The sequence below is a fragment of the Dermochelys coriacea genome, chromosome 8 (assembly GCF_009764565.3).
Source record: "Dermochelys coriacea isolate rDerCor1 chromosome 8, rDerCor1.pri.v4, whole genome shotgun sequence".
NCBI classification, from domain to species: Eukaryota; Metazoa; Chordata; order Testudines; family Dermochelyidae; genus Dermochelys; species Dermochelys coriacea.
This window is the reverse complement of record NC_050075.1, coordinates 23,632,721-23,659,377: the sequence shown is the minus strand read 5'-3', so window position 1 is coordinate 23,659,377 and position 26,657 is coordinate 23,632,721. Positions and strand designations below refer to the sequence as shown.

The window sequence follows — 26,657 nt, the reverse complement described above, 5'->3', positions numbered from 1 at the left end:
ATGAAGACAGTAGGAGGTCTCCACCACAACCCAGGAATAAAGCCACTTCAGTTAGGCATTCAAGTAGAGATTTTGGCTGAAATTTTCCTTTGCTAAGTCAGAAGCCTAGTTTTGGTTAGATTTCAGGTATTGCTCAATTGAAGAGCAAGACTCTAGTTTTGTCAAACTAACATTCTGTTGCTATCTTGTTTCTGATAACTGCCCATCTGCTATAGGCAAGATTGTTTCTACATAGATCAGACCCAAGTCTTAGGTTATGCAAGTTAGCCTAGTTCTTTATTATTAAAAGATACAAATAAAGATTCAAAGCTATTCAGTGCTCAATTAAAAAAGCTTTCAAAATTCACTTTAAGAGTCATCACTCAAAGGTGGCAAGTCAATGATTTCATCCAAGGTAGAGAGAAAGTTGGCAGTTGATTGTAGCAATTCTGAAAGTTAAAAAGGGAGCAAGTCAATTTCTCATGAAACCCCACATTCTATTATGTCTTATATTTCAGAGTTTAATGATTTAAGAGTTGGCAATTAGAGGTTTCAAAGATCTAAATCCTTTAGCTGGTGGTTTAGTGCTCTTGAATTAGCAACAGAATTATGCACAAGACCACTTACAGACCAGTTTAGTCTGCATAGACTAGTGACAAACCCTCTATCTGGATGCCTTGTGTTGAGGAAGTTAGATTGCTTGGTTATTGTGAGTTGTTGTTACAATAATCTCATGTATATGCTACAAGGACTCTAGTGGCATACATAGGACATTGGTATGGTTGAAAACACAGTAGGTAGATGCAGCTGACAGCAAGAGAAATGGTTGTTCCCCATCCACCTCCTTGAATGAATGTAGGATTCTTAACTTATCTGTGTCTACAGAGTAGATTTGGTTGGCATAGCTATAGAACCCAGGGGGCATGATTTAAGTCTAGAACAGGTCTTTGTAATTCTCGGTTTCTAAGGGCCACATTAGGTCATTCATTTGAATGAAGAGTAGGCTTGGTCATGTATCCCAGAACTAGTTTCATCAGTGCTAAAGTAATATTTCAGTAGGTTAGACTCCCACTAACTTTTAACGGTTGTTACCAATGTTCCCTCTAATTTTCGAGAGGCTCTGTGTGCAAAAAAATGTCTGTTCAAATTGTTGTACATGCAGCGTTTTGCCACATGCATGGGGTTTAGGATCTGTGTGTACATGCACACGCACAGCTTAGAGGGAACAGTGGTCATTACCCATAAGTTCCCTGTCCTCCTATCCACCCAACACTGCCCCACCAACCAAGAAAACAAGTCGCACTGAAATCCAGCCCAGGCCTTACTTACCACATTCCCATGAAATGTGAGACAGCTTCACAGGTGACGGGACCATGTTTATACATCTGTCAGGTATATTTTTGTCAAATATCAATAGAGGAGCCCCAGTCAGGGACATGTGGCTTAATTTGTGTTCTTCAGGAACTTCCAAACTCTCAAAGTCTGTTCAGAAAAATTAGTTTATTTCAAGTTTTAGAGAGCTGTACGACTTTCCACCAGACTGCTGTTTGTGTGAAGCCTGTCCCCTTAGACCTGAACATGTGTTGAAAGGCTGACAGTTCACAGGCAGCTAGATACTACAAGCATGTTTACTCAATAAATTCAAGATAGCAGGTACTAAGAACTTGCCAGCATATGGAATCATGTAGGCAAAGGCTGTGCAATCCATTTGCCTCTTGATTAGAGAATACAGAACTGGTAGAAGTGAAGTTCTACTAGAAACTAGAATGTTAAATCTGCTAGATCAGATAGCGTAGCAAGTGACAGAGGCAGTAAGGGATCCCCCTCCTATTAGGCTGCCTGGCATTTGAGGAGTACCCAGGGAGTGTGTGTTTAAGAGACAGTTACTTGTTGCAAATAGGCCCTCTGGCAAGTACCATAATTACAAGAATATATGCTTCCAAGAAAGGGCATGTTACCTTAAAGGTTTACCTTAAGGGAGCACTAAGTTTTTCAAATGATTTAGTTTTTCAGATATACTGGAAAGATGGCAGCTTTTAGTAATCAAGCACCTACAATGACAATTTAAACCCAAACAATTTGTTATTTTAGATTAAGAGAGGTGTTATGTTCATAACTAAAGTGTAGTACACAAGAATGTCAGAACCACCTTCCCACTGAAGGCCTGCACCTTCATTGGTGTTTACACAACATCCTGGTAGGATCTCATTATTTAAATGCAATTTAACATAAGGCATGAGCCACCACTCAGTGCCCAGCCTGCTAGAGATTTTAGTGCTACAAGTGCTCACCCCATAGTGAATAAGTTAAGCATTTATTTAGAGCTGGCACGAAAGCTCAAGAATACCTACCATCAAGACATGAACCACTTCAAGTTTAACATGATCTCTTTCTCTCTTGTGATACCCTTCTAAGTACTTCAGAAGTAGTGCCAATATCTACCAAGGTTCCCTTATATTTTTGTTTTAGTAAGCCTTAATAGAAGTACCATCAGCCAAGATGGTACTAGTTCTGAGGAAAGGAGGAAGAAAGAATCTGGAAGGCAAATGCAGCATTTGCCAGACTCAAAACATCTCCCTCAAGACAAAACTGAATGTCTACAAAGCAATTATCACCATCACAACATATAGCAGTGAGACATGGCAACTTACCAAGCAAGATATGCAAAAGCTGGATGCATTCCATCACAAAACATCTGAGAAGAATATTGGGAACAACCGATAGGAAGGCTAATGAAGTAGTCACAAAAATTACTGGACAAGGCACCCTCTCACAAATAATCTACAAAAGACAACGTCATTGGCTGGGACACGTGCAGAGAATGGAAAAAACGCTTACCAAATACTGCCCTTGAATGGAAGCCAGAAAATACAAGAAGAAAGAGGAAGACTGAACATGAAATTAACTGTTCTGAATGACATCAAGCACCTCAACATGAGATGGGAAAATCTGGAGAGAAGGGCAGTTGACAGGCAAGGACGGCAAATGTGGGTAAGTGCACTGTGCAGCAAAGCATGAGATGGACTAAGGTCTAAGATAATAGCCAAGGGGTTTCAAGAGTTACATCCAAAGCTAGCTCTACAACATCCTAGCTAAAACCCTCCTATGGAAAGGAAGGTTAGGCCTTGACTTTCAGGCTCTCTTTAGGTCTACTTAAGAAGCTAAGACAAATTCGAAGACAAATAGGTCTTATATTTATATCAGTTAGTTCTCACCGAGAGGATTGAAGGGAAAGAAGTTTTCAATTTCTGGATAGGCTTCTTCAGCGGCCACACTGCAACTTTCCACTTGAGTGGTCTTTCCAGTAGTCTAAGAAAGAGTACAGGATTAGTCATCCTTCAGTAGTCTAACTTAAAAAAAGAGTGTTCATCCTCTATACTGCAGTGTCATTTGCTAGCAAGATCAAAAGCAGTTTCTGGAAAAGAATTGAGTCCCAGAATTTATGCACTAAGCAAGACTTCTTAAGCTAGTTTTGCTTTTAATAAAATATTAATGTTCCAGTTTGGTCTTGTAGGAACTCCTAACAATCTTACTTGATGCAAAGAACTCCATAGCTGTCAGACAACATGTACTTCGCTAGATACTAAGAAAGACCAGCTCATTTTACACAGGGCAGACAGATTTGGAGAGTTGCAGGGCAGGGTCTATCTGATCAGGCAGACCTCAACCTAAGTAGTACGCTGTATTCCATTACTTGGAATTTGGGTTAGGTCACTCCCTGCCTAACTGCTTTTCTACCAGAAAAGCTAATATTCCACTTAGAAGGCAACATCTGCTTCTTCCAATCTGTGGAAGATTTTTGGATTAGTAATAGTCTTTGATTTCCATAAACATGGAGTCTTCCTGCACTCAAACACCATTTCCCTGTACAGAAATACCAGTATCCAGCCTCTGCTCTTATTTCTAGGAACTAACTAGGTAGAAAGCTATAGTGCATGTTCAGTTCCTGCTGAAACCTTTAGGTACGTACTTCCTTGGAAGGCAAAGCCTGTTTTTTCTGTTTCCGAATTTCCTTCTTGTTTGTGGTTCCCAAAGTCCTGTTTACATTTCCGAGAGCCTTTCTGACAGACTGAGACCGAGCTGGAGTTGCATTAGCTGTTCTTCCAACAAGTGGAGTCTGGATCTGTGATCTTTCAGATAAGACTTTTGCTGCAGGGAGAAATTTGTATTTATTTATTTAAGAGTTTTACTTAGAAAAAGTCAGTACATAGCTTTGCAAGTGCTTGAGACAGGCTACTTTTAGCTATTTCAAGTTTTCTGCCTAGTAAAAGGACTTCAAGACCTAGGTGCAGTCAAATGCTTCCAGACAGAGTTAAGAATCAAAGGCATGGTCTACATTTAAAATGGATATTGGCATAGCTGCGTGAAAAACCCCATACCCAGACTGACAACAATGCTGACAAACAACCCCAGTATTTATGCAGCTACACTGACAAGAGAACTTCTGTTCATATAGCTAACTTTGTTTGGGGAGGTATTGTTCCTATACCATCAGAAAGGCTCCTTCCATTAGTGTAACCTGTGTCTGCACTAGGGCCATGTCAATATAGCCATAGTCTTAAATGCCCCTCTGTAGTCACACCCATTCCAGTGGACACAGAGGGAGTGGGCTCTGAACTCGGTTACAGGTTCTCAATATACCCTTGAAAAGGAGAATGGGACAGGTAAAAGTAGCTCAAATGGTGTTCTGAGGATAGTTTACTACACTGAATCTTTGCTACAACTTTTATGCTATTCTTCAGATCTGAAGAAGCAATGAACCAAACATGTTCCTGGTTTATGTCACTTAGACATCTTGTTTTGGTTCAAAGATTCAAAATTTAATTTCTATAGCAACATATACTCACAAGATACTGAGGACAATCTTAGCCGATCCTTAGGAGCGGCACCAACATCTCCTTCATTCTCTTTGTCTATGAATATAAGGGTTGCCATCTTCAGTGTAATGAGATCACTGCAAGAAAAAAGTTACACTTGTTTGTTGAGTTACTGCCAAGTCCTCAGGGAACACAAGCACCAAGGACAGTCATGACTTTAGTGACTCTCCTAATACAAGCATACATTGGGGATTCTGTCTTTAAGAAGAGCATTTATGCCTATGCTGTCCATTTGATGTTTCCTAGATGAGAGTTGGTTTAAGTGAGACCTGTCCTCATTTTGCACAACCATACTTAGCAATGGCGATGTATTCAACTATAAAACTTCAAGTTAAGTGGTATCTGAGTTTAGATTACAGAGGCATACATACACCCACCTTATTTTGGGCACCATATTCTTGCCAAGCTTTGAGCCGGACATATTACCGTAGGAAGTCTGACTGCCTGATCTGGATTACTTTTACAGAACACATACATTGATTCTAATGTACCAGTCAACATTAGACAAGTTGCTTAATTACATCTGAATGTGTTCCGTTTATTCTCTTATAAAGACTACTACTTGCAAGTGTAAATTAATCTTTCCACTAGAATGCCAAAAATGACAAACTGTCAAATTTGGAAACCCAATCACATGATTTCCCAGCCTGCTTTAGTAGTCTGCAGTCAACTCCTAATTAAGGTAAAGGGTCAGAAAGAGGCAGTTTTCAATAGAGACTTTAAAGTAGGCAAGAGAACCTTAAAGGGGCATCAGCTTGAAAACTTCCCACACAAACATCATTTGTGCCTGGTTAGCACACCTAGTCTTACTATAATTTAAGGAGCTGAGACAAGACAAGTCTGTTTCCTCAAAGTTGGGTTTAGTCAATAGATTGTGGAGATCTAATGAAGGGGAAACATTTCTGGAAGATTGCTAAACTCAGATTAGTGTTACTGCACCAGAACAACTCATGCAATGAGGTGGCAGTAACAAAACCACCACTAGTGTTAGCACTTTGCATCTTGTTAAGTGTAAAGGGGGACAGAGGAAGAAGCTCTGAACAGCAAGCCAAGGTAGTACTTGTACCATTTACATCAAGAGATGAGAGGGTGAAGATTGTGCCCTGAACGATGTGATGAAGGAAACATTGCCCAGAATGAGGTTATTTGCAAGGGATTATACTGAAGTAGATAGTAGTTTGAGGCTATCAGACACTTTGAACAGTCCCCACCACATCCTACATTGTCAAAGGAGCCTGCACTTACCTGGCCAGAGTCCCCAGGAGGAACTAGGAGGAGCCGGAACAATGCAATTCTTAGGGGAGACAGCAAGACTCCAACCTGCAGAGGGGAACAGACTGCGTAGGTGGCAAATTATATGGGCCTATGATGCCTGTGCGCCAGCAATATTCAGGAACATGGGCTCAGCTCCACCAATGTTTGGGCTTATATTTTCAGAGCTATCCCATCCACAGGATAGACTGGGGCAACTGCCCCAGGTCCCACACTTTGAAGGCCCCCACACTTCAGGGAGACATGGGGTCCAGGCAGTAGTAGGGGACCTCACCTCAGCCCACCTCTTCCCAGCCCCACTCCTTCCCCCAAACTCCCACCCTGCCTCATTCCAGCTTCGACACCTCCCCCAAGAGGCACCAGGAGCCGGCAAGCTGGAGCCAGGTCACCCACTGCTGCCAGCACCAGGCCCCCCAGGACCCCACATCCCCCTGAAGCACAGGCTCCCTCAAAGCCCAGGGCAGTTTCCCCACTCCATCCTATGGACCGAACAGGTCTGCTGGGACCCATTCGGGGCACCACCAAAAATTATACAAACGTGGCACCCAACAGAGCTTAGCCGCAACCTCATCCTAGAAGCCTCCATGCCAGGCCCAGGGAAAGCCAGCAGTCGTGGAGATTAACACAAGGCGGGAAGGGAAAGCCAACCCCAGCCCTGCTCCCCCGAACCCCTGCAAGGAGACAGCTCAGCAGCTCACTGGAGGAGGCAGCCGCACGTAGAGAGAAGGGGAAAAGCCCGGACGGCGCCACAACCCAGAGCCCCGGCAACAAACCCAGCCAGAGCAGCTCCACAAAGAGCCCCAGCGCGCACCCCCTCCCCCAGCGCACTCACCAGCTGCGTAGCGCCGACACCCCGCGCACAGCCCGCGCCCCTCTGCCCGCGGGGCTGTTTTTAAACATCACCCGCCCTTCCCATAGGCGGCCGGGCACGGGGACGAGCGTTCCGGCTGCGCCAATGGGCGACGGGCTGTTTCTGGGCGGGCCGCTCTCCACCAATAGGGAAAGGAAGAGCCGCTGTCACTCGCGGGGGGAGGGAGGGGCTGGCGGGAGTCTGGCCGCCGCTAACGCCGGCCACCGCCCGGGCTACCGAGTCAGCCTTGCGCGCGATGCCCAGCCCGTGCTGCTCACCGCGCGCGAAGTCACTATGCCCGAGCCCGAGCTTCCAACCCTTTCGCCCCTGGAGGCTGTTTAGTGTTTTGCGTTTCACTGGGGCTGGGCCGTTCGGCTTTCCGGGTCTCATGAGCTGTTTAGCTCACCCGCTGTGAACTGTGGCGCTGCTCTGGATGGATTGCTGATTTGTTAAGCGCTGGCAAGCTGCCAGCTGGAGCTGTCCTGGCCACGGAAGACAAACCGCCCCTGCCCCCCCCCCCCCCCCCGGACGTTGACAGTCTAAAGCCTGGAGGCCCAATCCTGCCACGCGCCGAGCAATTCCTGAGAGGCTCCTCCTCGGGAGGCGAGCGAGTTCAGCCCCGCCCAGAAGATGCTCAGCCCCGGGCGGGCCCTAAAATCAGGCCTACGTTGGCCACACCGACATCTATTTATAACACTCGCATCAAAACACTACCCCGGGCCCAGTACCACAGCCCGGCCGCCCTTGCTTCGTAAACGCGGCAGGGAAGTATCTAAATCCAAGCCGGACTCGTTTGGCTTGGGATTTACACAAAGAGCGTGTGGACGCCTTTAATTCGGTGCCATTCAGAAGTGGTTTACTGCCCGGAGAAGTTGCGGAAGATTGCGCCCTGAGGGACGGGATGAAGGACGCATTGCCCAGAATGAGGTTATTCTGCGGCCGAGGAGCAGAAGGGGCGGCCGGGTGCCTGGCGGAGACGGCTAGCGCAGGGCAGGGCTCCGCGGCGGTACGGGCCGATCTCAGGGCGTGTGACGGTCAGAGTCCCTAGCCCCCCGCACACGCAGCACAGTCACAGGCGGGTGCTGGGCGCGGGGCCTGCAGCCCAGGAGAAGCCCTTCGGGGTACTTCTGCCAAGCCGCGGGGGAGCGGGCGGGAGTCGTCCGCCGGAGGTTGACCCCCCCCCCCCATGGGTTCCTTTAAGAGGCGGTGCTAGAGCCGGCGGCGCGGTGCATTATGGGATAGTGGAGGGGAGCTGAGGCCTAGTTGGTAAACACGGAGTCGGGGCCTGTCTTGCGTCGCCTGCGCTCTCCGGGTAAGTCCGGCTGCGTCCCGCTTGCTGGCCCGGCCCGATTCTCGAGCCTGAGGCGCTGCGGTCGCCTGGGGGCGGCAGCTGCCGCCTGGACGTGGGGTAGCGGGGCCAGGCCGAGGCACTGGGGCGGCAGCGTAACTCCCCCGCTCGGAGCTTCCCTGGCTGGAGACCCACCCGCCTGGGAAGGGGCTCTATGGATGCGTGTCCCCCCGCCTCGGTGCTGGGAGCCGCTAGACCTCCGGCTGCGCGCGACTCCCCGGGCCCTCCCGAGTCACGAGTCCCCAAGTAACAGCGCAGGCCCGGCCGTGTAGACAAGAACCGGCGTCGGGTCCCTGCCCCCAGCGGATAGTCCCGGTGCGCTGCGGGAGAGTCTTATTGGGATCCGGGAAGTGGGCGGGCGAAGCCCGTCCACTGCTAAAGGGTCCCCCCCAGCCTAAAAGGGGGATCCACAGGACCTAGATACCCAAAAAATTCCGGGGGACAACTAATAAAATAACAGGGACAGGAGTGCGGTCAAAGGGTCAAAAGAAGGGAACCGGACGGGGACACCGAGCAGAGAACCCCGGACAGAGCCCACTGCTCCTCAAAGGCGTCAAGGGAGTCAGAGGACGCCGCCCAGAGGAACTCTGCCCGGATACGTGAACGGACCGAGGATCGGAAATAGGCCCCACAGTCACAGGAGACTCCATCGGCCAACCTCCTCACTCTGGTTTTGTAGATGGCCATTTTAGCTAGGGCCAGGAGGAGGTTGACCAGGAGATCCCGGGACTTTGTGGGGCCACGGATAGGGAGTGCATAAATGAGAAGGTGAGGGGAGAAGTGCAACCAAAAACGTAATAAGATATTGGTGAGGAGCCGGAATAGGGGCTGCAGCCTGGCACACTCCAGGTAGACATGTGCCAGGGTATCCCTCACGCCGCAAAAGGGGCAGGTGTCTGGGATTGTGGTGAACCGCGCCAAGTACACGCCCGTGCTCACGGCTCCGTGAAGGAGCCGCCAACTGACATCCCCGGCGGGCTTTGGGACTAAGGTGGAATATAGGCTGGCCCACCGGGGTCGCTGCGGGAGAGTAGCAGACACGGGGAAGTGGCTGAGGCAGGTGTCAAGGGCGGCAGCTTGGGCTCTCTGAAAGGTTCGCGGCCCTGGTCAGTCCAAGGGCCAGTAACTAGTTGGTAACGAAACCAGCTGACTATCTCGTGGGTTTTCATAGAAGGCTTGTGTGATTTGAGACAGGATTCCTGAGTTTTATAGCCAGCTCTGCCCCTGCTTGCCCTCTTGGGTGAAGTATCTGATCTTGCTGTGCGTTGCTGTTTTTCTGTCTGTAAGATTGGGATAATACTTACCAACTTTATCTCCTGACTTTCGTGAAGTCTTTTTTATGCATGGTCATAAAACGCTCTGAAGTCTTTGTAAAAGTACTGCATAAGGGCACGGTGTCTGCTCGCATCCCAGAACAGAAGTTGGTCCCATAAAAGATATTAACTCACCCAACTTGTCTCAAAAGTATATCTTGTTCTTTACAAGAAATGTATTTTGTTAATACAGACCTATGATCTGCTTGGCAACATTGACATGCTATTGATAGTCCTGAAACTACTTGTGCTGTTTTTTATAAAATATATATATATATATATATATATATATATATATATATATTTTGTACAATTTCCTAGTTCATTTGCAAGAGATAAGAAAGTATAATGTATTGACTGTGCATTTTTCAGTACTTATTTAACTGTTTAACATGGTTATAAACCATAAATGCTAGTGATTTTTGTTAAGCATATTGGCTTAACTAGAAAACTGGAAGGCACTAAGTGATGTGAATACATATAAAGGATTGTGATGTCAAATAAAAATAACTAATGTATTAACGATTGATTTTCCTTTAATTTTTAATAATTCTATAGAGTGTTAAATCTCTTGCCCTTTTCAATATACCCATATGTGTTCGTGACAGAAGGAAAAAGACAATGGCATCTGGGACTGTTGAAATAATTAACTCTACTCCTGCGGGAGGGTCGAATGATGTAAGCTTGGAGGAACCAAAGAAGATGACAAGAGAAGACTGGAGGAAAAAGAAGGAACTAGAAGAACAGAGAAAGTTGGGTAATGCTCCAGCTGAAGTGGATGAGGAAGGAAAGTAAGTTTCATCTAAGATTATGCTTGATTTTCTGTTACAGATAAAACACACTTGCCCTGCTCATTACTAAAGAAAATGTTGAGGAAAATGGCTAAATTCCAGTAACGCTGGGGAGACTTTTTGTGAAAGCTGACCTTTGTGAATTAGCTGCTCAGGCCGAAATCATCCACACTTTTCTGCAAGTGTAGAGTTTCCTTTAACAAACAAACAACTGGTACTAATCTGGTATACGCTGGGTGGAGCTGCCAGTTGTAGATGGGGGGCTCTTATGGTTGAGTACAATGGGATTATGGTGTTAGGCAGAGGGTGGGACTGGAGAGCCTGTTATGGAGATTCTCCATTTCTTTTCCTCTACCTCTGATCTGTATCAAAGGCTATTTCACTAACTTTGGCAGGAGTAGTAGTCATGGTGTCGTAGTCAGTTTTGCACCTCAGAAAGGAGGATTGCTCTGTCTCTATATCCCCTGGTATACTGTAGCACCAAGCCAAGTTACTTCATTTGGAGGCAGGATGTGAGCCTATGTGAACTGATTGCAGCAAAAGAAAGGAAAATCATTGTTTACTTATTTTGACAATTATAGTTAGTTTAAATTCATTAAGATAACGTTTACTACAGCTCATCTGTCACAAAGACTAATGCTGAATATAATAAGACATTATACTGTTTTTCACTTATGCCACATTGTTTACATCATTTGCATGTGTCTAAATATTTTTTTATATCTTTTTACAGAGATATCAACCCTCATATTCCTCAGTACATCTCTTCAGTGCCATGGTACATAGATCCTTCAAAAAGACCTACGTTAAAGCACCAGAGACCTCAGCCAGAGAAGCAGAAAGAGTTTACCTCATCTGTGGAATGGTACAAACGAGGTGTTCAAGAGGTAAAATATCTTCATGGTATAGCAAAGATGAGACTTGTGGAACATTTGTTTTGGGAAGGGAAGAATTGTGATAAATATGGGAGAATCTTCTTTGAATGAAATTGATTTTTCCTTGTGATGATTTTATTATGAAAAGTGTTTCACTATAACTAATCTAAGTTTTGGTTACTCTAGTGTTCAGTTTTATCCTCACTTACCCCACATGGAAATATTTTTTCCTTCTTTTTCACTTGCTGGAAGAGCTGCACCCCTACACACCAAGACTGAAGAACAATAACAGTATATCTAGTCTGGGTTTTTTTTCTGTTGTGATCTTTTCTGACTACTGAAAAAAATTGAAGTAGAATATTAGTTTTTCTCTTCATAGAGAAAAATTGGGGATATGGAGTGTATTTTAGTGTAAGAATTGCCAAGAAGGGCTCCCAACAAGTTTGATCATGGTTTTCCTTTGATATCCAGTGGCTTCCTTAACTGTATTAAAGCAATGTAAAATTTCTTATAATCTCTCACTAACCATAAAATGGTGTTGGATTGTAATCCAGAGATTTAATTTCTTAGTTTATTTAGACACAGTGCTCCACTAATAGGTTTCAGATCTTTTCTAAAGGGACTGTGTCTGTGAGTATAGTTCAGTCTTTATTACTATTTTGATTCTCTGCATCTGCATCCAACAAGGGTGGAATTGCTTTTTCTTTTCTTGGTAATGTAGAGACTGCTACTAATAACTGAAATGAGACCACTGTTTTAAAATAGGTTATTAAATAGCCATCAAATTAAATTACTTTAGTTTACATGCTAAGGTGAATGTATTTAATTGAATAATCTAGTCTAGAGGAGAAAATCTGAGAGCTCAATCCAGCACTATTAAGTTTGGGAGTTTATAGTTTCCTATGATCAATTCTTCTGAAATATCTATTCCCTCTAGTTTCTGTACTGATTGGGGGGAGGGGCGGAGTGAAAGGGGAAACCTTTGCCATAGGCTTTCCAGAGCATTTGGGAAACAACTGAAACTGTGTGTTTTGGCTTTGTAGAGCTAATTTTCTGTGCACAGATTCACCTTCGCTTAGTCAGGCTAATGAAAAATGCACATCAGCCAAAGCTGTTATTGGAAATGTGTGGGTCAGTGTTATCACATTGTTTGTTCCCCTTATGTTTAGAATGGTGTTACAACTAGGTACCGCAAAGGAGCCTGTGAGAACTGTGGTGCAATGACACATACAAAGAAAGACTGCTTGGAGGTAAACCTGACTACTTTTGGTGTCTGCCTGTTTCTTGGAAAATATTGTTGTGAATTTGCATTGGTGGAAAATATGTAGTTTGGCACATCTAAACTGGCTCTTCAAAGTGATTTTAATCAATCTCTCAAATGCAGTTTGAGATGTTTGAAGGCTGTTGAACCAAACCAGTTTTATGTAGGAGGAATACATAAGAAAAAAACTGTTAGCATATCAAAAGACTTATCTTTTCATGGTATTATGGGTCAACCCATATAGATAGTTAGATAAAAACATTTGCCAATTGGGATAAGAAAATGGGCACTTCAGTCTACCACATCTCACCCACACTTTTCTTTTCATTGTATAAGTTCTTTAAGTAATTGTCAAGCACAGCCCAGGATGCCTTTTTCAGCTCCAAATCTGTTAAAATGGGATTTCTTAAAAGTACTCTTAAATGTCTGATGATGGGACACCAACTTCAATCTGTTCAGTTTAAAAAATAACTTCATGTACTGCAAAAAAAACGAGGAGTCCTTGTGGCATCTTAGAGACTAACAAATTTATTTGGGCATAAGCTTTCATGGGCTAGAACCCACTTCATCAGATGTATGAAGTAAAAGATACAGGAGCAGGTATAAATACATGAAAGGATGTGGGTTGCTTTACCAAGTGTTCATACCTGCATCTTTTACTTCATACATCTGATAAAGTGGGTTCTAGCCCACGAAAGATTATGCCCAAATAAATTTGTTAGTCTCAAAGGTGCCACAAAGACTCCTCTCTTTTTTTTTTTTCCTGATACAGACTAACACGGCTACCACTGAAACCTGTCTTCATGTACTGCATTTGCCTCTAAGTCTTCATGTCAACTTTTTTTTTTTTTTTGGTGGTTTTTACAATCACACTTTAGTTTAAAACAAAAAACAAAAAAAACTTTTTTTCTCTCTCCCTTCAGTGTATGACCCACAAAAACAGGGAAGCTAACACAGGCTTTGCTCACATGCATGACTTTGCAGAAGTTCTCGCATCTTTTGTTTTAGCACTGGTACGGCTCCACCAGCTCTAGTGTAGACTAGCATTGTTCGACACTACTTGTGTTCTTCAGACCTCCTCTGATCGGGATTAGTAGTCAAAAACACCATTGTTAATCTATACTAGCATTTTTGCCATTTCTAGAAGTGATCCAATAGTGGGAGAATTCCCCAAAACTACCTCTGTTGATGCAGCCTAACTGTCTAAACAGGGAAATGCACAGTGAAGGAACTAAAAACTAATCTTCCAGTAAAGAGTTCTTTTAGGTCAGGGGTCGGCAGCCTTTCAGAAGTGGTGTGCTGAGTCTTTATTTATTCACTCTAATTTAAGGTTTTGCATGCCAGTAATTTATTTTAACATTTTTAGAAGGTCTCTTTCTATAAGCCTATAATATATAATTAAACGATTGTTGTATGTAAAGTAAATAAGGTTTTTAAAATGTTTAAGAAGCTTCATTTAAAATTAAATTAAAATGCAGACCTCCCCAGGTGGCCAGGACCTGAGCAGTGTGAGTGCCACTGAAAATCAGCTCACATGCCGTCTTTAGGTGGTGTTGGCAGCAGTAGATAAAATAAAAGCAGCTGCACTTTCGTCAGTTGTTTTAAGTCAATGTCTTTTTAAGCTGACTTCGGTATATAAAATCTAGAAGTAATAATGGACATATATTTAGAGCTGTAAGTTGCTGTATTGTCAAGGTATCTAAGAGGAATTCAGTTTTTTAAAGAGATGTATATAGGTGAGTAGTGTGGCTGTCCTTTAGACTAAAATAATGCAAAGGTAATGGTGGCTTCCCTTTTTTACAGAGACCTAGGAAAGTTGGAGCAAAATTCACAGGCCTTAATATTGCACCAGATGAACATATGCAGCCTACGCTAATGTTTGATTATGATGGGAAGAGAGATCGTTGGAATGGTTATAACCCGGAAGAGCACATGAAGATTGTAGAAGAATATTCCAAAGTTGACTTGGTATGTAGGTACTTGGGTGAATAGACTTACTAAACATTCTTCAACATGTGCTGCATTCATAATGCAAAAGATGTGTGGATTCTCTCTTTGGTTGTTTAGATTTCTTTACTTGTTGAACTAAAAACTCAAAAATAAAAATGGAATTACAGGAGGATTCACCCTCTAAATGAACTGCAGATCAGGGTTGCATACACACTATTGCAATCACTTCTTAAATTGACTTAATTTTTCTGTATGTATAATCACTATCAGTAAATAGTTGATATGGGATAGGTAATATTGATAATGATTTACCACAGAATTAAAATATTTGAGCTTAGCTGGACTTTTAATGTTTTCTATAGCAGATATGAATGCCAATGCTGAAAGCAGACATTTCGAATTTTAACTCAATGAAACTGACATGCCTTACTGTGTCAGCCTGATGAGCCAGAGTATTTTAGAGAATATGGACCTGTAAACTTGCTCATATTAAGTAAACTGGTTGTGACAGGAAGATAGTCTTTAGGTACTCTTCCCTCCGTTTAGTAGTCAAGAGACTAGCGTGATGTAGCCAGTAGCTAGGGATTTGGAAGAGCAGTATAAAAACAGACTCTGGGGCACTGGGTCGGTTGGATAAGTCTACACTGCAATCAAACACCTGAGGCTGGCCCGAGTCAGTTGACTCAGGCTTGCGGGGCTATAAAACTGCAGTGGAGGTTTTGGGCTCCGGCTCGAGCCTGGGCTCGGAGACCCTTTTCCTTTTCAGGTCTCAGAGCCTCAGTTCCAGCCTAAACTGTAACATCTACATTGCAGTTTTTTAGCCCTACAAGCCTGAGTCAGCTTGTGTTTCGTTGCAGTGTAGACATACCGTGAGTAGTAGCAATTGGTTGGTAGCAACAAATTCGGGTCCTAACTAGTGCATTTAAAGTTCTAAATGCACCCAGAGGTGCTTATGATAAGTGTTTTTGATAGATCGCTTTTATTTAGCAAAATAAAATAAAAACACAGTCTTTCTATATTTAGGCTAAACGTACTCTGAAAGCCCAGAAGTTGCAGGAAGAGTTGGCTTCAGGAAAACTGATGGAGCAGGTGGTAAGTAATAGTTTACTTAAAACTGAAACAAAAAAAGTGCCTTTATTCCTTTTCTGAATAGAACAGGTCATCTCTGCCTTCAGATGCTGGTAGCCCAAATAACTAGTAGAGGACATTTTAACATATATGTGCTTCGTTTGCTGTCTTATCTTTTTTTTGTGTGCGCAGATCTGAAGCTTCTGTTTTGCAATTGCTTGATAGGAGTAGCACCTAGCACTGGGGCAAGTGGTAGAGCAGTGCTTTTTTTTGTCTGTTGGGCATTTTTATAAAGTCTGTTTATCCTATATGGTCCAATACTCTAATCCTTTTTATAAAGTAAGTACACTAACAAGAAAAATGTACTTGTATCAGGAAGTACTTTAAAATACTCTGAATTAAGTAAAAAAAGAGTTAATCTTTGCTTCATAGAAAGGCTCCCATTTTCCAGTCCTGACAATTGATGGCCTTGCCAAGGCATGGAAAACGGAGCTTAGCGCATCATGCTGTCTGTTAGTAACTTTTATTCAGGGAGTGAAATACTTAAACTTGAGAAGTTTTATATAATTTTACTAACTTTCTAACTATGAAATCTTCCCATGGATTGATTTGTCACTGGTTAGTATGAGCTCGGTTCAATATCTGAAATCCACACTTTACATCTTGTTCAGATTTTTATGCCACTATTTGTCGTTTCTTGGTTAACCTTTATTTTGAGGTTGGGGAATATCAACACACATTCCTCTTGGCTTGCAGATCTCTTTGCCGTGGCTTTAGTTTTCATTTTCCTTCTCACTAGTGGCTCTTGGATTATAATTAGAGTCTTAGTAATTAAATTAACTGAATATTCTTTTAAGAGGGTTTAATGGTAACTTTGCATGTCTTCAAAAAAAATTAAACATAAAGAGATGGCTATAAGTGAGGGGTAGTTCTCAGAATATAGTATACTGTGTTTACTCTATTACTGATCAACAACAAAACAAAGAATTTATGCCATTTGTCCTCCATTTTCTAATGGATGTAACCACAAATTTTGTCCCTAGATGGCCGAGTAAACTTGGTCTCTAATCCTGACACAGGATATACTCTTCTTCCTAAAGACTAAACGGAACAATCAGAGCTAATTAAAGGTAGCACCCATCTCTTTCCTTCTCCCTTCCCCAGTAGGAACCTCCATTTCCCTCCCAGAAACAAAAGGGAGGCCCTATCACTCTCCACAACAAGCCATTCTCTGAGGGTGAAGAACTTCATGCTCTTTGTTTCCCTTCTCTAAGTGGTCAGACACTCTCTCCATAGTTTCATCCAAATGCCAGATTGCCTTCAGCCTCCCCCTGGGCATGAGGGAGGTGGCAGAAGTGGAGCATGTGAAGAACGCAGGGAAAGATTTCTGGGAGAGGGAATGTGGAGTTTCATGGGTTTCTCCTAGGACTCCTTGTCCTTCCTCCATTGTCCCCATGGATCTTCCGTTCTCCTCCACTCCAGAGGTCACCTCAACCTGGAAATTAATTGGTCCCTCTTAAAACACTTCAGCTGACTTTCTCTGGGTTAAACTATGGGTTCTGGTCTCTAAACAAAAATGACTAAGGTACTTTGCAACCCTCTTAAATCATCAATTCCAAAATACTTCTGAAATTATAAGGTCTAATGAGACATTAATTTGGAACTTTCAGTGTTGATAGACAGTAGAACTGACTTTATGCAACACTCTCACAGTTCAGGGACTCATCACTCTTGCGAGATATATAGTGGTTTGATGTGAAAATAATTAAAATATTTCTCAAAAAGGTTTCTGTGCTGTGAGAGGCTTGTAAACTTTCAAGCAAAAAATGTATATCACAATGATCTGTTCTGCAGTTTGTTCCGTGGTTATCATATTTGTCTTCCACTGCCTTTGGGATAAGCCCTGCTTTGATTGTCCAACAATTTCCTCTACTTTCCCCTCCGAAATATCTTCCCACCCTAAAGTTTTGTATTTGCTCATGTGCTGCATGGTTTTTTTTTTTTGTTTTGTTTTGTTTTTTTTTTATTTTTTGCTGCAGAACTCCCCAAGACACCACTGGGAAGAGGAGGAATCAAATTCACAGACTGTAAGACACTTCTCAAATGATTGACTCAAGCGAAGGAAAACCAGATGCTGGATGGGGTTGGCATAGGACCTGCTGTGGTGGCTTCATGCCATCTATGTATTCCCTGAGCAGTGGAAGCTCAGCAGGGGCAGGGCCTGGAGTTACTGTCTTTGCAGCTGCTTTGTGCTGCCAGAGTGATGCAAAGTAGCTGGAGTTGGGTTCCTGGCTCTGGCTCTTTGTCTTTGAATCTTATTGTGGTACTAACTCTTAGAAACAAGTTGTCAGGCAGGAGAATAACTGACTTGTAAAGAAAATCCAGGCCATATCAAGAATGGTGGCCATATTTTTTTATTGCAGTGTTATTTTAAGTGTATTTTAACTCTTGGGTTTCATAAGTAGAAATGTTTCAGAGTAGCAGCTGTGTTAGTCTGTATTCACAAAAAGAAAAGGAGTACTTATGGCACCTTCGAGACTAACACATTTATTTGAGCATAAGATTTCGTGAGCTACATCGGAGTGCATCCGATGACGTGAGCTGAAGCTCACGAAAGCTTATGCTCAAATAAATGTGTTAGTCTCTAAGGTGCCACAAGTACTCCTTTTCTTTTTATAAGTAGAAATGGAAATCCTGTAACAGATTTATTTTTAAATTTTTCAGTGTAACTGTAGAATAGATTCTAACACTTAACCCAGAATTTACACTGCAAATGCCTAATTAGAGAGACTGGGGGTTGGGATGAGGAGTTCTTAAAAGATTTTTTTTTTTTTTTAACTAATCAATTTAAACTAATAATCAGGTTGTTATATTTATTTCTAGATTGTACGCCCATCATTTTACTTAGTAGTTTTCTGACTCTGTTTTCAGGAACGAGATCATAACAGTGAAGATGAGGATGAAGATAAATATGCAGATGATATTGACATGCCTGGACAGAACTTTGACTCCAAAAGACGTATTACAGTCCGAAACTTGCGTATTCGGGAAGACATTGCTAAAGTAAGCCACAGCAAACGAACTGGGTTATATTATGACTTTTCTCTTTTTTTAAAAAAAAAAAAAAAGTTTATAACCTGTTGTTTCTAAGGTTGTGTTCTCTTAACTAGTAGTTCCAGCTAGTGGATTCAGTATGGGGCTTGGAGCCTGTAGACTTAGTTTCTGTTCCTAGCTTTGCCACTGATCTTCCTATGTCACCTTGGGTAACTCATGACCTTCCTTTACCCATTTCCCTTTTGTCAAAATATAAAAATTCTGACCTTTAGATAGTGCTTTTCGCCTACAGAGCATCAGGTGCTTTACAAAGGTAGGCAACCTATCATGGTTATCCCAACTTAAAGGAAGCTGTTGTTATACTAGTTGGAGGCATGTCATCTAACACTTTAAAGTATGAAGGGATTACAGTAATATTTTCAGTTCTGTTAGAATCCCAGATTTCTAAGTAAACATTTTGTATGTCTCCTTATTTTAGTACTTGAGGAATCTAGATCCAAATTCTGCCTACTATGATCCCAAAACGAGAGCAATGAGGGAAAACCCATATGCCAATGCAGGCAAGAATCCAGATGAGTAAGTTTGAAACTGGGATTTTGGCTACATATCTATAACAAAACTAGATAAAGTTAAAATTGTCTTAATATAAACCTTGTTTCTCTTTGCTGTCCTGTGTATCTTGCTACCAATGAGCGACTAGTCAGCTATGGAGGAGGGAACCTTTTAATACTTGCTTGGTTACGTTCTTCTGCTTATTTTGTTTTTTTTCTTATAACTTACAAAAACCACACACTGCTGATGAGGATCATTTTGTTGAGAGTTGATACTTAAAGTGATCTTATCAATTTAATTACCATAGGATTGATACTAATTTTTTGAGTACAAATTGTAAAGTGGGCAGAACAGCAAATTGCAGGTTGCAGCAGAACCCCTCTATAGTAGAGATGGTATCTCTAGACCACAGTGATGTATATGTAAATGTATTTCAATAGTTGGATGTTTGCAGCTATTTTCCTCTTTACCTGCAATTATCACAGCAAAAATAACTCCCAAATGCAGATAGCCCACTGTCCAGAATTTGAACTTCATGCTTCCCTGTCAAATACTTGTTAGAATCCATAGGTTGGCCTCCTGGTCCCCAAACCAGCAAGCATTCAGAATGTTACAGAGCTTAATGTGTTAACTCTCAGGGAGAAAACAGAGGAGTAGTGATGTGAATTACATTTGTGTATAAAGAAAAGGAGTACTTGTGGCACCTTAGAGACTAACAAATTTATTAGAGCATAAGCTTTCGTGAGCTACAGCTCACTTCATCGAATGCATTTGGTGGAAAAAACAGAGGAGAGATTTATATACACACACAGAGAACATGAAACAATGGGTTTATCATACACACTGTAAGGAGAGTGATCACTTAAGATAAGCCATCACCAGCAGCGGGGGGGGGGGGGGGGGAGGAGGAAACCCTTTCATGGTGACAAGCAAGGTAGGCTAATTCCAGCAGTTAACAAGAATATCAGAGGAACAGTGGGGGGTGGGGTGGGGGGGAGAAATACCATGGGGAAATAGTTTTACTTTGTGTAATGACTCATCCATTCCCAGTCTCTATTCAAGCCTAAGTTAATTGTATCCAGTTTGCAAATTAATTCCAATTCAGCAGTCTCTCGTTGGAGTCTGTTTGTTTTTGAAGCTTTTTTGTTGAAGGATAGCCACTCTTAGGTCGGTAATCGAGTGACCAGAGAGATTGAAGTGTTCTCCAACTGGTTTTTGAATGTTATAATTCTTGACGTCTGATTTGTGTCCATTCATTCTTTACGTAGAGACTGTCCAGTTTGGCCAATGTACATGGCAGAGGGGCATTGCTGGCACATGATGGCATATATCACATTGGTAGATGCGCAGGTGAACGAGCCTCTGATAGTGTGGCTGATGTGATTAGGCCCTATGATGGTATCCCCGGAATAGATATGTGGACAGAGTTGGCAATGGGCTTTGTTGCAAGGATAGGTTCCTGGGTTAGTGGTTCTGGTGTGTGGTGTGTGGTTGCTGGTGAGTATTTGCTTCAGATTGGGGGGGCTGTCTGTAAGCAAGGACTGGCCTGTCTCCCAAGACCTTTGAGAGTGATGGGTCGTCCTTCAGGATAGGTTGTAGATCCTTGATGATGCTCTAATAAATTTGTTAGTCTCTAAGGTGCCACAAGTACTCCTTTTCTTTTTGCGAATACAGACTAACACGGCTGCTACTCTGAAACCTGACACTTGTGTATGTTTTTCTGTGGCCCAGGTAGGGAATAGAAACAATGTTGCAGGAGGTTCTTACCAATTTGGGAATCTTCGTGACGTGTCCTTTTCAAGCAAGAGAGATTCACAGTTAACAAAAGTAACAATGCCAAAAATAGATGAAAGAATTTGTGCTTAACAGAGAGTAAGGGTGTTGCACATTACTTAAATGATTGTTTTGGGTTTTTGGTTGTTTTTTTTTTTTTTTTGTAGAGTCGGTTATGCAGGTGACAACTTTGTTCGTTACACTGGAGATACCATTTCAATGGCACAAACTCAGTGTAAGTATTTCATTAAATCAGAAAAATCATACCTTAAAATTGAAGTTCCCTATTTCTATGCCAAGGAAGAAATGTCTCTTGTTACCGATAAACTTGACTGCATGATGACTCTTAAACAAAGAATAGGTTAAAGGTGCTATTTGAAAAGCATATATAGGATTCAAAATTATCTTTTTAATTAAGTGATGGCTCTTTGTTTTATATATAGTGTTTGCTTGGGAGGCTTATGACAAAGGCTCCGAAGTTCATCTTCAAGCAGACCCTACAAAATTGGAACTCCTGTACAAATCCTTCAAGGTGAAAAAAGAAGATTTTAAGGAACAGCAGAAAGAGAGCATCCTAGAGAAGGTAACAAAAACAAATGCCCAACTAACAAGAATGCTGTAAAGAAAGGGTCCAGCTTTGGGTTTTTGCTTTTTTAATTTTTAAAAAAAAAATCACATTATTAGTGCGGGCCAAACCACCTGTTAACTTTCTGATCAAACTCTAAAATTATGTAGTCTTTATACCTGTTGTGTCTGGTAAGTTATTTAATATAGACACATTAGTATAGCTGAAGGTCTGTTAGCATTTTCTGTGGTCACGGGCCTCATCCCTCAGCTGTCAGAATTTACGTTTGGTGAAAACTTGGCACTGCAAGGTGTGGGGGTCCGGATTTATGTTTTAAAATACATACAAGTGGTGGAAAATAGTTTTTGCATTGTTAAAATTGATCTTTTAGGAAGAAGATAACTTGGAATAGTTTAGACTAAGTATTTGCAAATATTTCACAACTCATACAAAAGTGCTTTTCAAAATCTTAATTTTCAGACTTTGGGATTGCCACAATGAGCGCAGTTTTTTAGATAAACATTTTTCTGTTTTGCTGTATTACGATCAATTTTACATAGACAATGTGGTAAAAACAAATCATGAAGGTGCTAACATTTGTTGAGCACAAGTTCACAACAAACAATATATTGTCTAATTGTTCTATATTGTTTTTCTAATTTTGTTTTGCTTTGAAAACTTCTAGTGGGTTAAACGAGATGTCCTATACTTAAATTGGGATATAGCACTGGAGCTGGTAATATTTCTCCAAACAAAAAAAATATGAAGTGTTACCACTGTAGCAGAAATTTGAATCTTTAGCTAGTAAATCAGAAGCACAAAAAATGGATCACAGTTTACATTTTAATGTTCTAAGTGCTTGCATAGCACCCAAAGCCCAGGGAAGGTAGTGAGGTGATGTTTGAAATGCAGTTGCAAGTCTAAATGACTTTTTTTTTGCTATAGATCTTCAAAAATGTTGCTTGTATTGTTATAGTATGGAGGACAAGAACATCTAGATGCTCCACCAGCTGAACTGCTGTTAGCCCAGACAGAAGACTATGTGGAGTATTCTAGGCATGGAACAGTCATCAAAGGACAAGAGAAAGCTATTGTCCGTTCTAAGTACGAAGAGGATGTAACTATCAACAACCACACAGTAAGCACCTACATTGAAAAACAATAGGAAGAGCTAAATTTCCTGGTAAAGCAGAGGAAATATGATCAAGTGCCATGGGAACCGATGCACTGTCACTAAAGTAGTGAACTTTATCTTTTTGGATAAGTTGCTTGCTTAAGCTCTCCCTCCAAGCAGGAGAATTTAATTACCTCTAATAGGAGCTGTGTGTGAATCAAGTGGAGAATATATGGGGAACTTTCAAAGGCACAAATGGCAGTCATGCTTCCAACTCCCCTTGAGTTGTAATGAGAGTTGGGCACTAGCTGTCCTTTGCCTTTGAAAATCTCCCCCATGTGCTAATTCTTGTAGATTTTCAAAGTTCATCAGTTTTCCCTCCTAAGATTTTTGGATGAACTACTACTTTTCTGAAAACAGTTAAACAAAAATCATGTATGATTTGCAATGTTCCTATTATATGATTGCTTGAGTACTGTGTCTGTCTTGCAGTGTATATGGGGTTCATATTGGAAGGAAGGCAGATGGGGATATAAATGCTGCCACTCATTTGTCAAGTATTCCTATTGTACAGGAGAAGCTGGGAAAGAAATCGCTGTAAGTATCACTTCATTTTTAGACATTAGAACAATGGGATGCTGCTATAAAAATAAGGGTAATAATTCAACTTGTCTTTCCATTTTGGTACATGCATAGTGAGTTTTCATGTCCTTTCTTTTATCTTCATTATGCAGAATACTGCATTAGACTTACCAGAGGAAAAACCTACGGAGGAAGAGTATATGGCAAAATCCAAAACGTTGATGGAGGTAGGTTACCTCCCCTCCCACGTGTCTTCCCTTTAGAAAAGGATAACTATTTTAAAAGATTGTGGGAAGGAAGAGTTTTACATTCTGTTAATCTGGAGTTTTAAAAGGTGGAGTGGTATAGTGACTGTACTACAAAGATGCATGGGCCATCTCTTCTGAGCTTGACTAGGAGATTTATAAAGTATTGGATCATTAATGTCTCATCTCTCATGTTCCCAACTAAACTCCTGAGATATAGAGTTGATAGACCCTAGAGATAAGTTCCTTGGACGTGCATGTGCATAACCCATGGCATTTCAGTCTAAAACTCCTGCTTTCCTACCTCCAGATATATCAAGAAAAACAGAAAGATGAGAAAAAGAAGAAAAAGAAGAAGCAAAAGAAGAGTCCAAATTCAGATAGTGAGGGTGAAGAGAGAAAGAAACATGAAAAACTGAAAAAGGTGCACTGTGTTTTTTCAGACAATGTTCTTGTTCTTCTTCTTAAGAAATATTTGGTCAGTAGTATGAAGGTCCCAAAATCATGGTTCTTGGGGTGTTGTATATAGGCTTTCTCTTCTGTTGTCTCTGAGCTGAAGTTCTTTTAGACAGTGTTGTTTAGCTGCTTTGAAGTAAATGGTTAAAACAGTGGGTGATAGCAGAAAAGTGGAAAACTAACCTAATTAATTGTGTGAAGCGAGGTGGGGAATAAACCAGCAAAACTCCTTTCTCCTTAAAGTGCCTTTTATCCCAAGGAGAAAATTAAGCCCTATCTTGCAATTGGTGTGCATGAGTAGATTACCGCAACTGTACAAAGTCCCAATGAAGTAATTGAATGGGGCTCCACAGAAAGTACACAGGCAGACTGATGTACATCAGTTACAGCATGGGAGTCTTACACTGATATACTTTGGCCATCTTTTGGATAAACCACAGCTTCTGCTGAATAGCAAACAGTAGCACTGCAGTAGGAAAGGAATATTTAATGTCTTTTAAAAAAACAAAAGGGGGGAAAAAGCTATCCTTATTCAGTCTGGATGAAATTCTCAAAAGTTCTTAAGTCACTAAAACGTGTTAGAGAATTTCACCTTTTATGTAAACTTAGCTGAAAATTCAGGAATCCTTAAAATTACCACACCCTAACATCCTACATTTACACAAATTTTAAAATGGCGAAATTAAATAATACTGTGAACAGAGAAAACTGACAGCAAAATTAAAACATTAGGCATGACAAATGCTAATTTGGCACTGTAGTTGGAGGTTAAACACTTAAGGCTTGTCGATGTAAAATGAGAACTAGCATTAGCTGTTTTGTGTGGATTATAGAATCCCACTGTTCTGTCTGCTGCTGGTGCTTTTAGTTAAAGTACTAGAATCTGTCCAGATTCTTAACCTCATTTCTGATTTTACTTCAGGCATTAAATGCAGAAGAGGCTCGTCTCCTCCAGGTTAAAGAAATCATGCAGTTAGATGAGAGGAAGAGGCCATATAACAGCATGTATGAAACAAGGGAGCCTACAGAAGAGGAAATGGAGGCTTATAGAATGAAACGCCAAAGACCTGATGATCCCATGGCCTCCTTTCTTGGACAGTAATTATGTGAAAGACATTCCAGCATACAGTTCTTGGCTATTGTATATGATACTTGGTAAACCAGTAACTGGAGCTTTTCTTTCCACGTTTCTGTAAAAAACTGCACAAGTGCTTTTTCAGAAATGGCCTGGCTTTTGCCAGGGAAAAGAAGTCTCTGAATGAAGTAACGGCTGGTGCTATAAGCATAGTAGTGCTTTCCTTTTTTTGAAAAGTATACTTGGTACAGACTTGTACTACTGAAAGGGTAAGTTGATACCTTCTAAAATTCATTGTAACAAGTAACGGGACAGAGGAACCTATAAATTCAGGAAAACAAACTGCATCTAAACCAGTTGGCCAGCAGGTGTCACTTATGTAAAAATTGATGAATGTAACACAGACTGTCTACACTACACTGTACCGCTGCAGCTGTGCCACTGTAAGATCTCCTCTGTAGCCGCTCTGTGCACCCTGTGCCAGCAGGAGAAAGCTCTACAGATGGCATAACTAAACCACTCCCAACAAGCAGCAGTAGCTATGTTGACGGGAGGCGCTTTTGTCAGTGAAACTTCTGTTGGTGGGGGGGGGTATTTTTTTCACACTCCTGACCGACAAAAGCTTTGCTGACAAAAGTGCTTATGTAGACAAAGCCTTAAAAGTGGTAGGGTTGGATGACTAAGATCTTAAGACTTCTCTTATGTGTGGCTCAGTAGAGGAGAAAGAGTCATTCTTTATCATTTTGGTAATTTTAGGAATGCAAAAATGTGTAAAAGCTGATGTGATTTGATGTACAGACTTCGTTGAATATAATATAAATGTTAATGCTGTCTGGTAACTGGAACTATTTTACTTTTGTCTTGAAGAGGTTACAAGAAGTTGATATACTACACAGAGTTTTGAAATTCTTCCTGTGTTTTAGCTAAAACAATGTAGCCTTATGCATACACCCCGATATGCAATGCTGAAATCCAGTGAGATAAATTGTATTTCTCATGAAACTTTGACTGGTTTACCTGCTCTGTCCATACTCATGCATGTCCAACAAAATCCAATCTCACAATCTAAACATCTGAGCAGTTCAAACAGCCAACATTACTATTATGTATTTTAAAAATAAAAAATGACCACATTTCTCTAACCCTTTGCTCCTACCAAAACTCCATCTTGCAATAATACTAAGTGACAAGTTTAAGGTCCAATATCTTATGGTATCTCAGTTAAAAACATACTGTCTACACCATTGGAAAGTTGTGATTCCTGAATTTCCAAAAAGGCAGAGATGCAGCTTTTGGTTCTGTCCCTGGATGGCTGAGATATTGGATATGATACTTTTAGTGTAAACTTTTAAACATTTATAAGAAATATTATAAAATCTCTCTCTCCCTCAAAAGTCTGTATGGGTGAATTAATATTAACAGAACCTGGCTTTACAGCTAGAAGGATTAAGAAAGTGTTTTTAAAACATGTAATATTTCTTTCTCTTAAATATATGGGATATATCAATTTCTAGTGGTGTGATATAGGAAGCGTTATTAGCTTGTTTGATTTATGCAGGTCATCTCTGAATAGCAAAGTCATACACGTGGGAGTCCTCCTCACATGCTAATAAAATCTTTTCTACCATAACCATATTTTTTTAAATCTTTTATAAAT

At 41.4% G+C, this 26,657-nt stretch overlaps 2 protein-coding genes across 6 annotated transcripts; one reads left to right on the top strand and one right to left on the bottom strand.

Annotated features, from left to right (window-relative positions):
- Positions 1 to 254: 254 nt before the first annotated feature.
- On the bottom strand, positions 255 to 7,272 carry PTTG1 (PTTG1 regulator of sister chromatid separation, securin). Of its 3 annotated transcripts, none has more exons than XM_038413245.2 (7): positions 6,961 to 7,272; positions 6,102 to 6,176; positions 4,827 to 4,933; positions 3,950 to 4,128; positions 3,195 to 3,288; positions 1,309 to 1,461; positions 255 to 428 (listed from the first exon to the last, which is right to left on the bottom strand). In XM_038413245.2, exons 3-7 carry the CDS (start codon positions 4,912 to 4,914, stop codon positions 349 to 351), a joined length of 594 nt encoding a protein of 197 aa, XP_038269173.1. In that variant the 5' UTR covers positions 4,915 to 4,933; positions 6,102 to 6,176; positions 6,961 to 7,272; the 3' UTR covers positions 255 to 348. The 3 variants fall into 3 exon arrangements, with proteins under 3 accessions (XP_038269173.1, XP_038269174.1, XP_043346502.1); XM_038413246.2 differs by having other exon boundaries at positions 6,102 to 6,193; positions 6,961 to 7,007; XM_043490567.1 differs by lacking the exon at positions 1,309 to 1,461 and having other exon boundaries at positions 6,961 to 7,176.
- SLU7 (SLU7 homolog, splicing factor) lies at positions 3,763 to 26,002 on the top strand. Of its 3 annotated transcripts, none has more exons than XM_043490566.1 (16): positions 3,763 to 3,767; positions 10,251 to 10,430; positions 11,164 to 11,317; positions 12,475 to 12,555; positions 14,370 to 14,534; positions 15,540 to 15,608; positions 17,624 to 17,671; positions 18,516 to 18,647; positions 19,117 to 19,214; positions 21,131 to 21,198; positions 21,407 to 21,546; positions 22,505 to 22,666; positions 23,135 to 23,239; positions 23,377 to 23,451; positions 23,780 to 23,893; positions 24,848 to 26,002. In XM_043490566.1, the coding sequence occupies exons 2-16, from the start codon at positions 10,261 to 10,263 to the stop codon at positions 25,025 to 25,027; spliced, it is 1,761 nt and encodes a 586-aa protein (XP_043346501.1). In that variant the 5' UTR covers positions 3,763 to 3,767; positions 10,251 to 10,260; the 3' UTR covers positions 25,028 to 26,002. The 3 variants fall into 3 exon arrangements, with proteins under 3 accessions (XP_043346501.1, XP_038269172.1, XP_038269171.1); XM_038413244.2 differs by lacking the exon at positions 3,763 to 3,767 and adding an exon at positions 7,185 to 8,290; XM_038413243.2 differs by lacking the exon at positions 3,763 to 3,767 and adding an exon at positions 8,141 to 8,290 and having other exon boundaries at positions 10,248 to 10,430.
- The last annotated feature ends 655 nt before the right edge of the window (positions 26,003 to 26,657 follow it).

Coding starts and splice junctions, on each gene's coding strand:
- PTTG1 (XM_038413245.2), bottom strand. CDS start 4,914: ATGGCAACCCTTATATTCATAGACAAAGAGAATGAAGGAGATGTTGGT. Junction 1,462..3,194: donor CTTTCCCTTCAATCCTCTCG/GTGAGAACTAAC, acceptor TTTTCTGAACAG/ACTTTGAGAGTTTGGAAGTT. Junction 429..1,308: donor TCACATTTCATGGGAATGTG/GTAAGTAAGGCC, acceptor TTTAACTTTCAG/AATTGCTACAATCAACTGCC.
- SLU7 (XM_043490566.1), top strand. CDS start 10,261: ATGGCATCTGGGACTGTTGAAATAATTAACTCTACTCCTGCGGGAGGG. Junction 15,609..17,623: donor GAAAACTGATGGAGCAGGTG/GTAAGTAATAGT, acceptor TTTTTGCTGCAG/AACTCCCCAAGACACCACTG. Junction 22,667..23,134: donor TAACTATCAACAACCACACA/GTAAGCACCTAC, acceptor TCTGTCTTGCAG/TGTATATGGGGTTCATATTG.